This window comes from Trichogramma pretiosum, unplaced genomic scaffold (genome assembly GCF_000599845.2).
Source record: "Trichogramma pretiosum strain Unisexual culture from Peru unplaced genomic scaffold, Tpre_2.0 scaffold75, whole genome shotgun sequence".
Lineage (NCBI taxonomy): Eukaryota > Metazoa > Arthropoda > Insecta > Hymenoptera > Trichogrammatidae > Trichogramma > Trichogramma pretiosum.
Genome location: NW_019641613.1, coordinates 356,443 through 368,820, shown reverse-complemented (window position 1 = coordinate 368,820; position 12,378 = coordinate 356,443). Strand labels below are relative to the sequence as shown.

General features: G+C 40.3%; 3 protein-coding genes across 3 annotated transcripts; all 3 read right to left on the bottom strand.

The window, feature by feature from the left end:
* Window positions 1–459: 459 nt before the first annotated feature.
* On the bottom strand, window positions 460–1,530 carry LOC111693609 (zinc finger protein 525-like; the record flags this gene model as incomplete). The annotated part of the gene is made up of 1 exon (XM_023458709.1): window positions 460–1,530. A coding segment is annotated over one exon (1,071 nt), but the record flags the coding sequence as incomplete, so codon positions are not given.
* On the bottom strand, window positions 1,499–2,456 carry LOC106653651. The gene is made up of 3 exons (XM_014373174.2): window positions 2,196–2,456; window positions 2,007–2,118; window positions 1,499–1,925 (listed from the first exon to the last, which is right to left on the bottom strand). Exons 1-3 carry the CDS (start codon window positions 2,228–2,230, stop codon window positions 1,566–1,568), a joined length of 507 nt encoding a protein of 168 aa, XP_014228660.1. The 5' UTR covers window positions 2,231–2,456; the 3' UTR covers window positions 1,499–1,565.
* Window positions 2,457–5,471: 3,015 nt separating this feature from the next.
* On the bottom strand, window positions 5,472–11,229 carry LOC106653649 (zinc finger protein 569-like). Its single transcript, XM_014373173.2, has 6 exons — window positions 11,141–11,229; window positions 10,954–11,065; window positions 9,829–10,871; window positions 7,204–7,318; window positions 6,333–7,119; window positions 5,472–5,494 (listed from the first exon to the last, which is right to left on the bottom strand). The coding sequence occupies exons 1-6, from the start codon at window positions 11,182–11,184 to the stop codon at window positions 5,472–5,474; spliced, it is 2,124 nt and encodes a 707-aa protein (XP_014228659.2). The 5' UTR covers window positions 11,185–11,229.
* Between the last annotated feature and the right edge of the window lie 1,149 nt (window positions 11,230–12,378).

Sequence of the window (12,378 nt, the reverse complement as noted above, 5' to 3'; positions counted from 1 at the left end):
CACGCACAGACGCGTCTTCGTTGCAAAATAGCCGTGAAACTGTTGCCAAGCTGCTCGTTGCGCGGATCGCGTAATGCATAATTTATGGATTATGACGTCACCGGGCCCGCGTGTGGCACACACACGCGTGATGCGAAATGTTGTGAGTTTTCAAGTCTGCTCTGCTGCAGCTCTAATGTTTCATTACTTTGTACAATCGAATAATTGTTTTATGTTCTTAAATTTTATTAAAATTTTTGGGATTAGTCTGGAAATGCAAAATTGACATCAACTTCAAAATTTTATTAGCTTATAATTGAAAACGTGTGTCTTAATTTTCCTCGAAAAAATTTATTAAATTCCACAAAAATTGAACTCTGCTTTTACATAATTAAATAACATTCGAAAAATACATAATATTATTATAAATGAACATTTTTAAATAAGATTTACGAATATGAATATTCAATTTTATGCACATTAAGTTTTAATGAACCTGCGATGAACTGTTTCAAGGTGGGTTTTGAGATTGCTCTTCTGTGTGAATGTCTTTTCACATTTATCACATGCGTAGGTAATACCATTATGCACTGAATCGATGTGTCTTTGGAGATTATTCTTACTTACATACGCCCTACCGCATGTGCCACATTTTTTAGGATTGTCATTGTGCAGCGAATCGATGTGTACTCGGAGAGCGCTCGTTCTTGTGAATTTTTTCCCGCACATATCACATACTCGTTCAGTACCATTGTGCGCCGTATCGATGTGTCTTTTGAGATTGCTCTTCAGTGTGAATGTCTTCCCACATGCATCACATGTGTAACTAACACCATTATGCACCGAATCGATGTGTTTTTTTAATGTACTCTTTTCTGAGAATGTCTTCCGGCATATATCACATGCATACGTAATTTTATGATGCACCGATTCGATGTGGATTTTGAGATTTGTTTTCTGTGTGAATGTCTCTTGGCATATATCACATGGATGCGTGATTTTACGATGTACCGAATCGATGTGGACTTTGAGATTCGCTTTCTGTGTGAATGTCTTTTGGCATATATCACATGCATGCGTGATTTTGTTGTGCACCGAAACAATGTGCTTTCTGAGACTACTCCTTTCTGAGAATGTATTTTGGCAAATATCACATGGATGCGGGATTTTATTATGCACCGATTCGATATGGGTTTTGAGAGTACCTTTTTGTGCGAATGTCTTTCCACAAATATCACATGGATACGTAATTTTATGATGCAGCGATTCGATGTGGGTTTTAAGAGTACCTTTTTGTGCGAATGTCTTTCCGCAAATATCACATGGATATGTAATTTTATGATGCATCGAATCAATGTGCTTTTTGAGATTACCTTTTTGTGCGAATGTCTTTCCGCAAATATCACATGGATACGTAATTTTATGATGCACCGATTCGATGTGTATTTTGAGATAATTTTTACTTCTGAACGTCTTTTGGCACGTACTGCATGTATGTATGCCACCACTTTGCACACCGTCGATATTTTTTTTGAGATAAACTTTACTTGAAAACTTTTTTTCGCATGTTCCACATCCGAGAGTTTTTATTTATCGTTCTGCGTCGTACCGATGTGCATTTTGAGGTTATGCTCGCTTTTTTCAATTCTTCTCTTTTTGCTTCGTTCCTTAAGTTCACAGTTTAAATTCAAATTTGACTCTTCCGCGGCGAAGCCAACAAATTTCTGTTGCATTATTTCACCCACGGGTTCCACTTTAATTATTTTTCGAGTTTTACAACCATCAGTATCTTTCATATCCTGCAAAAAATTTTGAGAGTCTTCTTCAACTTTGTTGACTGCCAATAAATGAATGTAAGGCTTGACGTTTTCGCATTCAACAACTATTTCCACTTCGTCATCGAGTTCATTTTCAAGTTTAATGTTACATTTTCGAATGGTACGAGTCTGTTGAAAAATCAAAACTACGTTAAAATTTTCATTAAAAAGCCAAAGCAATACCAGTTACTTATAATTATCAACACTTACTGAATTTTCCGACGGAAATGTCAAGAGTTGTAAGTTTTTAAGATCTGGTTTCTCGTCCATCATTTTTCCATTATATTGAATAAGCGACTCATCGATAGGCTCCTCTTTCACCCTGAAATAACCTCAATAAGTTCAAGCATTTTCTAATGATATTACATTATAATGTTATTCTCAAAAAATAAAAGTTACCTGACGGCGCGGTTAAATAAATCACTTGAATCCATCCTTCTCACTAGGGATTATCCATCAACAACTAATGTTTCTGCGATGATCGAGCGAACTATCTCGGGACGACTGTTGTTTACGTCGTGCGTCGACCGCATGACCTCTCCGTGCTCTATGCCCGGCCTGCGGACTGCGGCGTCTCGCTACACTCAAATTTTCAAAATAAATATTTGCGAGTATAGCGCACGGCTTGAATTCGATTCAAGTAGCGTCATCTAATGTATTTCGCGGGATTTACACGATTAATTTCACGAATTATACGTCAACGGCCAATCAAAAAGGTATAAACGTGAGCGCAACTATGCACCCAACAGTTTATACGAGAAACGTTCGCACGTCGCGCGTGCGGCAATTAATTTTACAAAGTTTCTGGTAAACATGTTATAGCTCGCGAGAGATAGTGTATAAATTCATTACTCGTTCATACATTTTTTTTTCGACGTACAAACAATCGAGAAAATATTTGTCGAAGTTATAAAAGACTGTAGTCAATTATTAATAAACGATTCGAGGTGTGCGCGTGCACGCAGGAAAGTGAAATTCGACGCTTCTATACATTTATAAGTATATATTATATCTCCTGTCCACACGGAGGATAAATTCAAAACGCGTCGTAAAGCACTAACAAAAAGCAAGAGGAAAAAAGTAACGATTCGAGCGAATACGATAATGACAATGGGCCATTGTGCGCCGCGACGTCGTCGCTGCACTGCGCCAGACGCATTATGTGCAAAAAAAAAAAAAAAAGAAAAAAAAAACTATTAAAAGTCTCGTCACGCTTGGGCTCTCGCGTCTCTCGTCGCTGTGCAGTGTCGTTTATCTCTCGTTGTCGCATCGTCATTTCGTTCCTTTTTTCTTTTTTTTCGTTTCAATTGATGACCTTTTGGTTTATAATGTTAACGACGTGTTCCTCGTTCGAGAGACACTCAATTAGACGAGCAATATTTTTTGACGTTTCGAAAACAGCAATGAGTATCGATAATTCACAACGTTGATGTGAAGTTCCATCGAGTGGCCTGAGAATTAAAAATTTCCCCGTTCCGAGCGATTTTCTGACCTTGACTTCGTGAAATCTCACACGATACATGACGTTTTCGATCGAAAATTCAGGACGCGTGCAGCAAGAGTAGCTGCTTACGAAAATTTTCCCGCGCACGCACGCACAGAGATCGGCCGCCTCGAGGCACAACTAATATAGCACGATACTTTTTTTTGTCGGCGGCCATACGATATGTGCCAAGGATCGTTATTATCGATTATTATTTTGTTGTTATTTTTTTTTTACTTCGTTTCGCCAATTAGCTACTCGCGAGAAATCGGTATTTTAATTGAGGTAGAAGGTATGAATCAAGCATAAATCTCGAATCATAAGCGCCGAAGGTAAATGATATTATTTCATTTTGAGTCACTGGCCGCAGTGAAATTTTCTCGAAGGGAAACTTCTCAGTGCTTCTGCTTCTGCTGCTACGGCGATCAATCGACAAAAGCCGATCGCGCGTCGGTCCGCGACCGCTCAGAAAATGATTTTAGTGAATAGATAAGAAAAATATTCTAAATTACTAGTGATTACTCGTGAGTGCACCGAACAATGGACATGTCCGACGACGACGACGAAGACGATCCCTACCAAAGTTCCAATGAAAACATCTACGAATGTGAGTGTTTTTTCGGAGGCGGTGACAGCTGTGCCGCAGACAAAAACGACGACGTCAACGACCTAGATTCCGAGAACGAGACGGATCGAGATATTCTAAGCTCGAAAAGATTGAAGGATATGCGCGAAAAGGTCGATTGGAATACTTACGAGGAGCGACGCAAATTTTTCTATCGACTCGTTCGTCTGATCGACGATTGGAAGGGGCCTGCGCTTTCTAACCTCCGGGAAATTTTCCGAGCCGACGAGATCGAGCGTCTTCTCTCGGATCACGTCGACGGTTCCGACGGCCGTCTGTACGTTTACGGGAGAGACTCGTTCATCGACGTATTGATCGACACTAGCTACAAAGACGAGCCCGAGGTCGATAGCGAAGGCAAGACACTTTTGCGTCGCACCACGCCGATTCATCGCGCGGCCAGATGCCCGAATCTCAACAGGAAATTCGTGATCTGTCGGCTTTTTGAAATATACGACAGGTTTGATGTAAATTTCATCGACGAAGATGGATTAACGCACTTCCACGTGGCCTGCAAGTTCGGCTGCGAGGAAGCCGTCGAGAAATTCCTCGAGTCGGGACAGGATCCCGATCGTCCGGAGCCGAGAACGGGCCAACCGCCGCTTCACTTGGCTCTGAAGAGAGCCCAGATGGACGTAGTCGCCGTGCTGCTGAGAGCCGGAGCGGATCCGAATCTGGCCAACGACGAGGGACGCACTCCGCTGCACATGATCAGCAACAGAGACGAACTCTACGACGCCAATAACGATTGCTTGATGGAGACGTTTTTCGAGGTCTGCGACGAGCTGAAACGGCCGGTGCGGATCGACGTCCGTGACGACGAGGATAGGACACCGCTGCAGTGGGCCGTGGCGGGAATCGAGCCGCGCATGGTGGAGATACTCTTGGCGCGCGTCGCGGACTTGTCGAGCTTCCGCTTCCCCGACGCGAGCTACTTCGGTGGAGTGAATCCGCCCAGAGATTGGGAACCCAATTACGAGTTCAGAGGCGATTTAAAAAGTGCATCGGGCGCTCTCATGATCTTCGAGTCGTTGGAAACCAAAGGATACGTGTTCGACCCGACTGAAGCCCTGACGATAATGGGATTCTTCTTCCGCAATCGGTTGCTCGACATGACGGACGACGACGACGACGACGATTGGTACGACGACGAGAATTTTCTGGAAGACGCGGGAAAAATAATCATAGGCGACATGTGTCTCAACGAGCTCGTCAGGTCGACGCCCGAAGAGGTGGCCGAAAAAGTCAAGTTCGAGGACTACTTCGGGTACGCTCGCGAGGACTCCTTGCGCGACATGCCGGACAGATTGGCCGGACACGTGTGCGAGATGATGTCGCGAGGATTTTTTCGACGATGGGCACTGGACGCGTTCCGCGAGACAATAAGGCGTCATTACTGGCTGTCGGAGGAGTGTTGCAAGATGATCGTCGCGCATTTGAAGAACAAAGATTTGTACAACATCTGCTTGGCGGTTACGGGTCCAAGATGAATTATTCGCCGGTTCTCCCGTGTCTCGTTCGATAATAAATGTATTGGATTAACTTCGATTTTGATTTTTCTCAGCTATTATGGTCGTACCGTGATGATAACTGCGCGTCAAATCGTAAAGTCAGCGATGTCGTAGAGCTAATTATGAAGAATCGATTTGACATTTGACATTTTACGCGAGATACACCTTCTGCAAAAATCCTCGTTTCATGATTTTTATGCTTAACAAAACCGTACAGATTGATAAAAATATAGATCGATTGATTCAAATGAAATATCATGTTTTTTTTTTGTAAAAAGTTTATTGATTTTTTTAAAACTCGATCGTTTTTTAAGCAGTGAGATAGAAAATGTAGAAGTAATCCAAAATATAATGATAATTGTTTTTTACAAAATTTTAACGTACATCTTATACATTTATCGGGTGGTAATGCCTGAGTGATGTGCTACATCGATGGAAGTTTTATGGCCACTCATTTGTCACGATGTTTTTTCGTTTTAAAATCCTTGTCATTGATGTCTTGCTTGGTTATCGCCATTGTGCACAAATTTGACGTGTCTATATAAATATTTTCTCTGTGGAAATTTTTTTCCGCAAAAAACACATGCAATGTCTTCATGCAATGTTTTAATGTGAATTATAAATCGATGCTTTTGTGAAAATGTCTTGCCGCACGTATTACATACATGAGTGGTGTATTGAATTCATGTGCATTTTGAGACCATTCTTGAATGCGAATTTCTTTCCGCACACTTCGCAAGTAGGTGCCTTACCATTATGCATCGAATCGATGTGAATTTTGAGAATATCTTTTCGTGCAAATTTTTTACCGCATATATTACATGGATGTTTAACACCATTATGTCCATCGATGTGAATCTTGAGATCTCCTTTTCGTGTGAATGTCTTTCCACATAATTCGCATGTAGGTGCCATACCATTATGCATTGTATCGATGTGAGTCTTGAGATGACCTTTTTGTGAGAATGTCTTTTCACACATACCACATGCATGTTTAACACCATTATGAACTGAATCGATGTGGGTCTTGAGTGCTGTCTTCGCTTGAAATTTTTTTCCGCATAATTCGCATGCAGGTGCCATACCATTATGCATCATATCGATGTGTCTTTTCAGATTACTTTTTTTTGTAAATGCCTTTCCACATACACCACATGCATGTCTAATACCATTATGTCCGTCAATGTGCATCTTGAGTGCACTCTTCGTTAGAAATTTCTTTCCGCACACTTCGCAAGTAGGTGCCATTTCTTTATGAATCGCATCGATGTGAATTTTGAGCTTTTCTTTTCGTGTGAATGTCTTTCCACATGTGCCACACGCATGTTTAACACCATTATGTACTGAATCGATGTGGATTTTAAGACCTTGCTTAGTTGAGAGTTTCTTTCTACAAATCTTGCATGTATGTTTGATACCATTATGTACCTCATCGTTGGGCTTTTCGCATAGACTTTTTTGAGCAAATGTTTTTTCATTTGCATCAAATGCATCACTGAATTCACGATCCAAATTCAACTCTCCTTTTACTTCGTCGACAATTTCTTCTTTAATTTTCTTTTGAGTTTGATAATCGTAACTATTTTCCATATGCTGCAAATGATCTGGATAATCGTCCTCTATCTTTTTGACTACTAATAAGTTAATGCTGGACTTTTCGTCCTTACATTCGAATTCTATTTTAATATCTTTAGGGCCATGAGTCTAAAAATATATAATTTAAATTTAAGATTAGAGAAAATTGCTGTAAAAAATTTTAGCTATAAGCAGTCCGAAATCAACACTTACTAAATTTTCTCGACAAGAACGCGAGAATTCGTCAGTGTTAGCGTCGTGTGCATTGTCAATTAACTGATAATCATCATTTTCAATCGGGGAATCGTCGTTTGGTTCCTCCTTCACTCTGCAATATTCACATTGAAATTAAGTATAATACTAACATTTTTTGAAAATGTCATTCTCAAGAAATAAAAATTACCTGACGTTACAGTTATATACACCACTGAAGTCCATGTTTCTCATTTGGAATTTGAACAACGACTAGTGGCTCTATAACGATGATATGTACATTGAACTAGGTAACTTGATCGTGACAATATTTATAAATCGTGAAACGAGAGTTTGAGAAAATTTATGTCAACAGAGCCACTCTAAACTTGGTATATATTATTGGAGAAATTATACCATCGATCTCCGGCGTAATAAACAATCAGTAATTTTCTTTGTATTTTATTACAAAGAAATTATTGAATAGAAAAAAGTAATGAGTAAACATGCGAGGATCGTTGAAGTTTTTTGATGATTATGTCGAAATTTATATCGTCGTTGGTGGCGAATTGGTATTATACGAGTTTGCCCTTTCGCTTCTGCAGCGCTGCAATACATCGTCCGTTGTGGAATGTGGTATATATTCTCATATGACTTTGTAACGTCTTTTACTGTATAGGGGAGAACCGACTATTATGGCGCACCTAACGCATTTTGTCTAATAACAAAAAATGTGCTCGATGATATGAAATTCTAAACTGAACATTTCTCAATACACATTTCTCATAGAAAGACGGGTGCATTTTCAAAGATTAAGGTATAAGGAATAAAGTGTTTATTTATTCATAAACAAGGATTCTAAGAAAGTTGTCACTGCGCCGCGATCGGCTCGTTTTTCGCCTATTATGGCGCACATGCTTTTCAGGCTTTAACCTCAAAAAGTGATGTCGTCTGTTTTCGAGGCGCACATCAAATTAACATGTAAAAACGTGCGCCATAATTGGCCCCGATGATGCGCCGCAATAGGATAAAAACAAGGCTCTCTTATATTGCAAATTACTTAATAACCAATTGATGAATCGTCGATATTAAAGCATCATGTTAAAGTAGAGCACAAATACTTTATCTCCATGTGTACTATAAATTGCGTTTGAGCTGTGAACACTCTATATTCTCAAGTTTAAAACTCGTAATTATTAGATGAAAACAGCCGAATTTTTTATATTGCTTGTCATTCATTATTGAAGATATAAAGCAATAATTTTTTTTGCAAAAATTAATTGATTCACATGTATAGAATATACTACATAAATTTTAGTTAGGTGAAATATCTCAAACTATGCTAAATGAACGTGTGCCGCACTACGCGCTGCGCCATAATAGGCGCTTCTCCCCTATACGTGGGATGGATACACATTTCGTTCAGTTCTTTACGACGCTGCAGCGCAAAGAACAACAAAAGCCGATCGCGACCTTCGACCTCTAGCAGCTGGTGATTTTGGTGAAAAATTAATAAAATATCCCATAAATTATTAGTGATTGCGTACGCGAGTGCCATCGAACAAAATGGACGTGTCTGGCTACGACTACGATCCCTACCAAAGTGCCAATGAAAACATCTATGAATAAGAATCTTTTGGAAGACTCGGGAGAAATAATCATAGGCGACATGTGTCTCGCCGAGCTGGTCAGGTCGACGCCCGAAGAGGTGGCCGAAAAAGTCAAGTTCGAGGACTACTTCGGGTACGCTCGCGAGGACTCCTTGCGCGACATGCCGGACAGATTGGCCGGACACGTGTGCGAGATGATGTCGCGAGGATTTTTTCGACGATGGGCACTGGACGCGTTCCGCGAGACAATAAGGCGTCATTACTGGCTGTCGGAGGAGTGTTGCAAGATGATCGTCGCGCATTTGAAGAACAAAGATTTGTACAACATCTGCTTGGCGGTTACGGGTCCAAGATGAATTATTCGCCGGTTCTCCCGTGTCTCGTTCGATAATAAATGTATTGGATTAACTTCGATTTTGATTTTTCTCAGCTATTATGGTCGTACCGTGATGATAACTGCGCGTCAAATCGTAAAGTCAGCGATGTCGTAGAGCTAATTATGAAGAATCGATTTGACATTTGACATTTTACGCGAGATACACCTTCTGCAAAAATCCTCGTTTCATGATTTTTATGCTTAACAAAACCGTACAGATTGATAAAAATATAGATCGATTGATTCAAATGAAATATCATGTTTTTTTTGTAAAAAGTTTATTGATTTTTTTAAAACTCGATCGTTTTTTAAGCAGTGAGATAGAAAATGTAGAAGTAATCCAAAATATAATGATAATTGTTTTTTACAAAATTTTAATATACATCTTATACATTTATCGGGTGGTAATGCCTGAGTGATGCGCTACTTCGATGAAAGTTTTATGGCCACTCATTTGTCACGATGTTTTTTCGTTTTAAGATCCTTGGCATTGATCTCTTGCTTGGTTATCGCCATTGTGCACAAATTTGACGTGTCAATACAGATATTTCCTCTGTGGAAATTTTTTTCCGCAAAAAACACATGCAATGTCTTCATGCACTGTTTTAATGTGAGTTATAAGTCGATGCTTTTGTGAAAATGTCTTGCCGCACGTATTACATACCCGAGTGGTGTATTGAATTCATGTGGGTTTTGAGACTATTCTTAAATGCGAATTTCTTTCCGCACACTTCGCAAATAGGTGCCTTACCATTATGCATCGCATCGATGTGATTTTTGAGAACAAATTTTTGTGTGAATGTCTTTCCACACACACCACACGCATGTTTCACACCATTATGTCCATCGATGTGAAGCTTGAGTGAACGCTCGGTTAGGAATTTCTTTCCGCACATTTCGCAAGTAGGTGCCATACCATTATGCATTGCATCCATGTGAAGTTTGAGACCACTCTTGAATGCGAATTTCTTTCCGCACACTTCGCAAGTAGGTGCCTTACCATTATGCATCGCATCGATGTGCATTTTGAGAGGTCCTTTTTGTGTGAATGTCTTTCCACACACACCACACGCATGTTTAACACCATTATGTCCATTGATATGCCTCTTGAGATCTCCTTTTTGTGTGAATGTCTTTCCACATAATTCGCATGTAGGTGCCATACCATTATGTATCGCATCGATGTGAATTTTGAGCTTTCCTTTTTGTGTGAATGTCTTTCTACATATACCACACTCATGTTTAATACCATTATGAATTGCACCGATGTGAATCTTGAGATCTCCTTTTTGGGTGAATGTTTTTCGACATGTATCGCACGTATGCTTGACACCATTATGAACCGAATCAATGTGGATTTTAAGGTTACCCTTGGTTGATAATTTCTTTTTGCAAATCTCGCATGTATGTTTGGTAACATTATGCACCTCATCGTTGGTCTTTTCGCATAGACTTTTTTGAGCAAATGTTTTTTCATTCGCATCAAATGCATCACTGAGTTCACCATCCGCATTCAATTCTTCTTTTATTTCGTTCTCAATTTCTTTTTTAATTTTCTTTTGGGTTTGATTATCGTAACTATTTTCCATATGCTGCAAATGATCTGGATAATCGTCCTTTATCTTCTTGACTACTAATAAGTTAATGCCGAGCTTCTCGTCCTTACATTCGAATTCTACTTCGACATCGTCAGGGCTACGAGTCTAGAAAAATAATTTGAATTCAAGATTAGGGAAAATTGTTGTTGAAAATGTCAGCTATAAGCAGTGCTATATGAACACTTACAAAATTTTCTCGACATCGCAAGGATTCTTCAGTGTTCGCATCGTTTGCATTGTCAATTATCTGATAATCATCATTTTCAATCGGGGGATTATCGTTTGGTTCCTCCTTTACTCTGCAATATTCACATTGAAATTAAGTATAATACTAACATTTTTTGAAAATGTCATTCTCACGAAATAAAAATTACCTGACGTTACAGTTATATACACCACTGAAGTCCATGTTTCTCATTTGGAATTTGATCAACGACTAACGGCTCTATAACGATGATATACACATTGAACTAGGTAACTTGATCGTAACAATATTTTTAAATCGTGAAATGAAAGTTTGAGAAAATTGTTGTCAACAGAGCCACTCTAAACTTGGTATATATTATTGGAGAAATTATACCATCGATCTCCAGCGTAACAAACAATCAGTAATTTTCTTTGAATTTTATTACAAACAAATTATAAACAGATGAAAGTAATAAGTAAAGTGGCGAGGAGTAAATATGCGTTGGGGTTTTTTGATGATTATGTCAGAAACACGTGCGAAATTTATATCGTCGTGACGCGAGAAACGTACATTGGTATTATCTGAGTTTCGCCGTTCGCTTCTGCAGCGCTGCAATACATCGTCTGTTGTGGAATGCGGTATATCTCATATGACTTTGTAACGTCTTTGACTGTATATACGCGGGAACGATACACGTTTCTTACAGTTAGTACTCGTTACGACGCTGCAGCGCAAAGAACGACAAAAGCCGATCGGGACCTTCGACCGCTGCTAGCAGCGAGTGATTTCGGTGAAAAATTAATAAAATATCCCGTAAATTGTTAGTGATCGCGTGCGCGAGTGCCATCGAACAAAATGTCCGGCGACGACTACGATCCCTATCAAAGTTCCAATGAAAACATCTACGAGTGCGACTGTTTTTGCGGAGGCGGCGACAGTGCCCGAGACAAAAATAATCGTGGCCCCCGAGACTCGACGGACGACGATCCGAAAATCCCGAGCTTGGAAAAATTGAGGACGTTGCGCGACAAGGTCAACTGGGAGAACGTGGAAGAGCGACGCCAACTGCTCAAAGAACTGCGTAGCCTCGTTGCATCGTGGAGGGGCCCGCTACCTAACCTCCTGGAGGTGTTTCGCGCCGAGGAGATCGATTGGCTGCTGTCGCGAGACGCGACGAAAATTGACTTCGGCCGAGGAAAGAAATTCATCGAATTCGCGGTGAGATGCGGCTACAAGGACAGGCTCGACCTGGACGAGTCGGGCAAGCCCCGAACAGCTCGTCGCACCACGCCCGTACATCTCGCGGCGGAACACAACCAACACGACCTCGGCGTGGACAGCGTACTGCGCCTACTGTTCGTGATCTACGACAGATTCGACGTGAATTACCTCGCGGAGGAGCTGGGAACTACCCACTTTCACTTG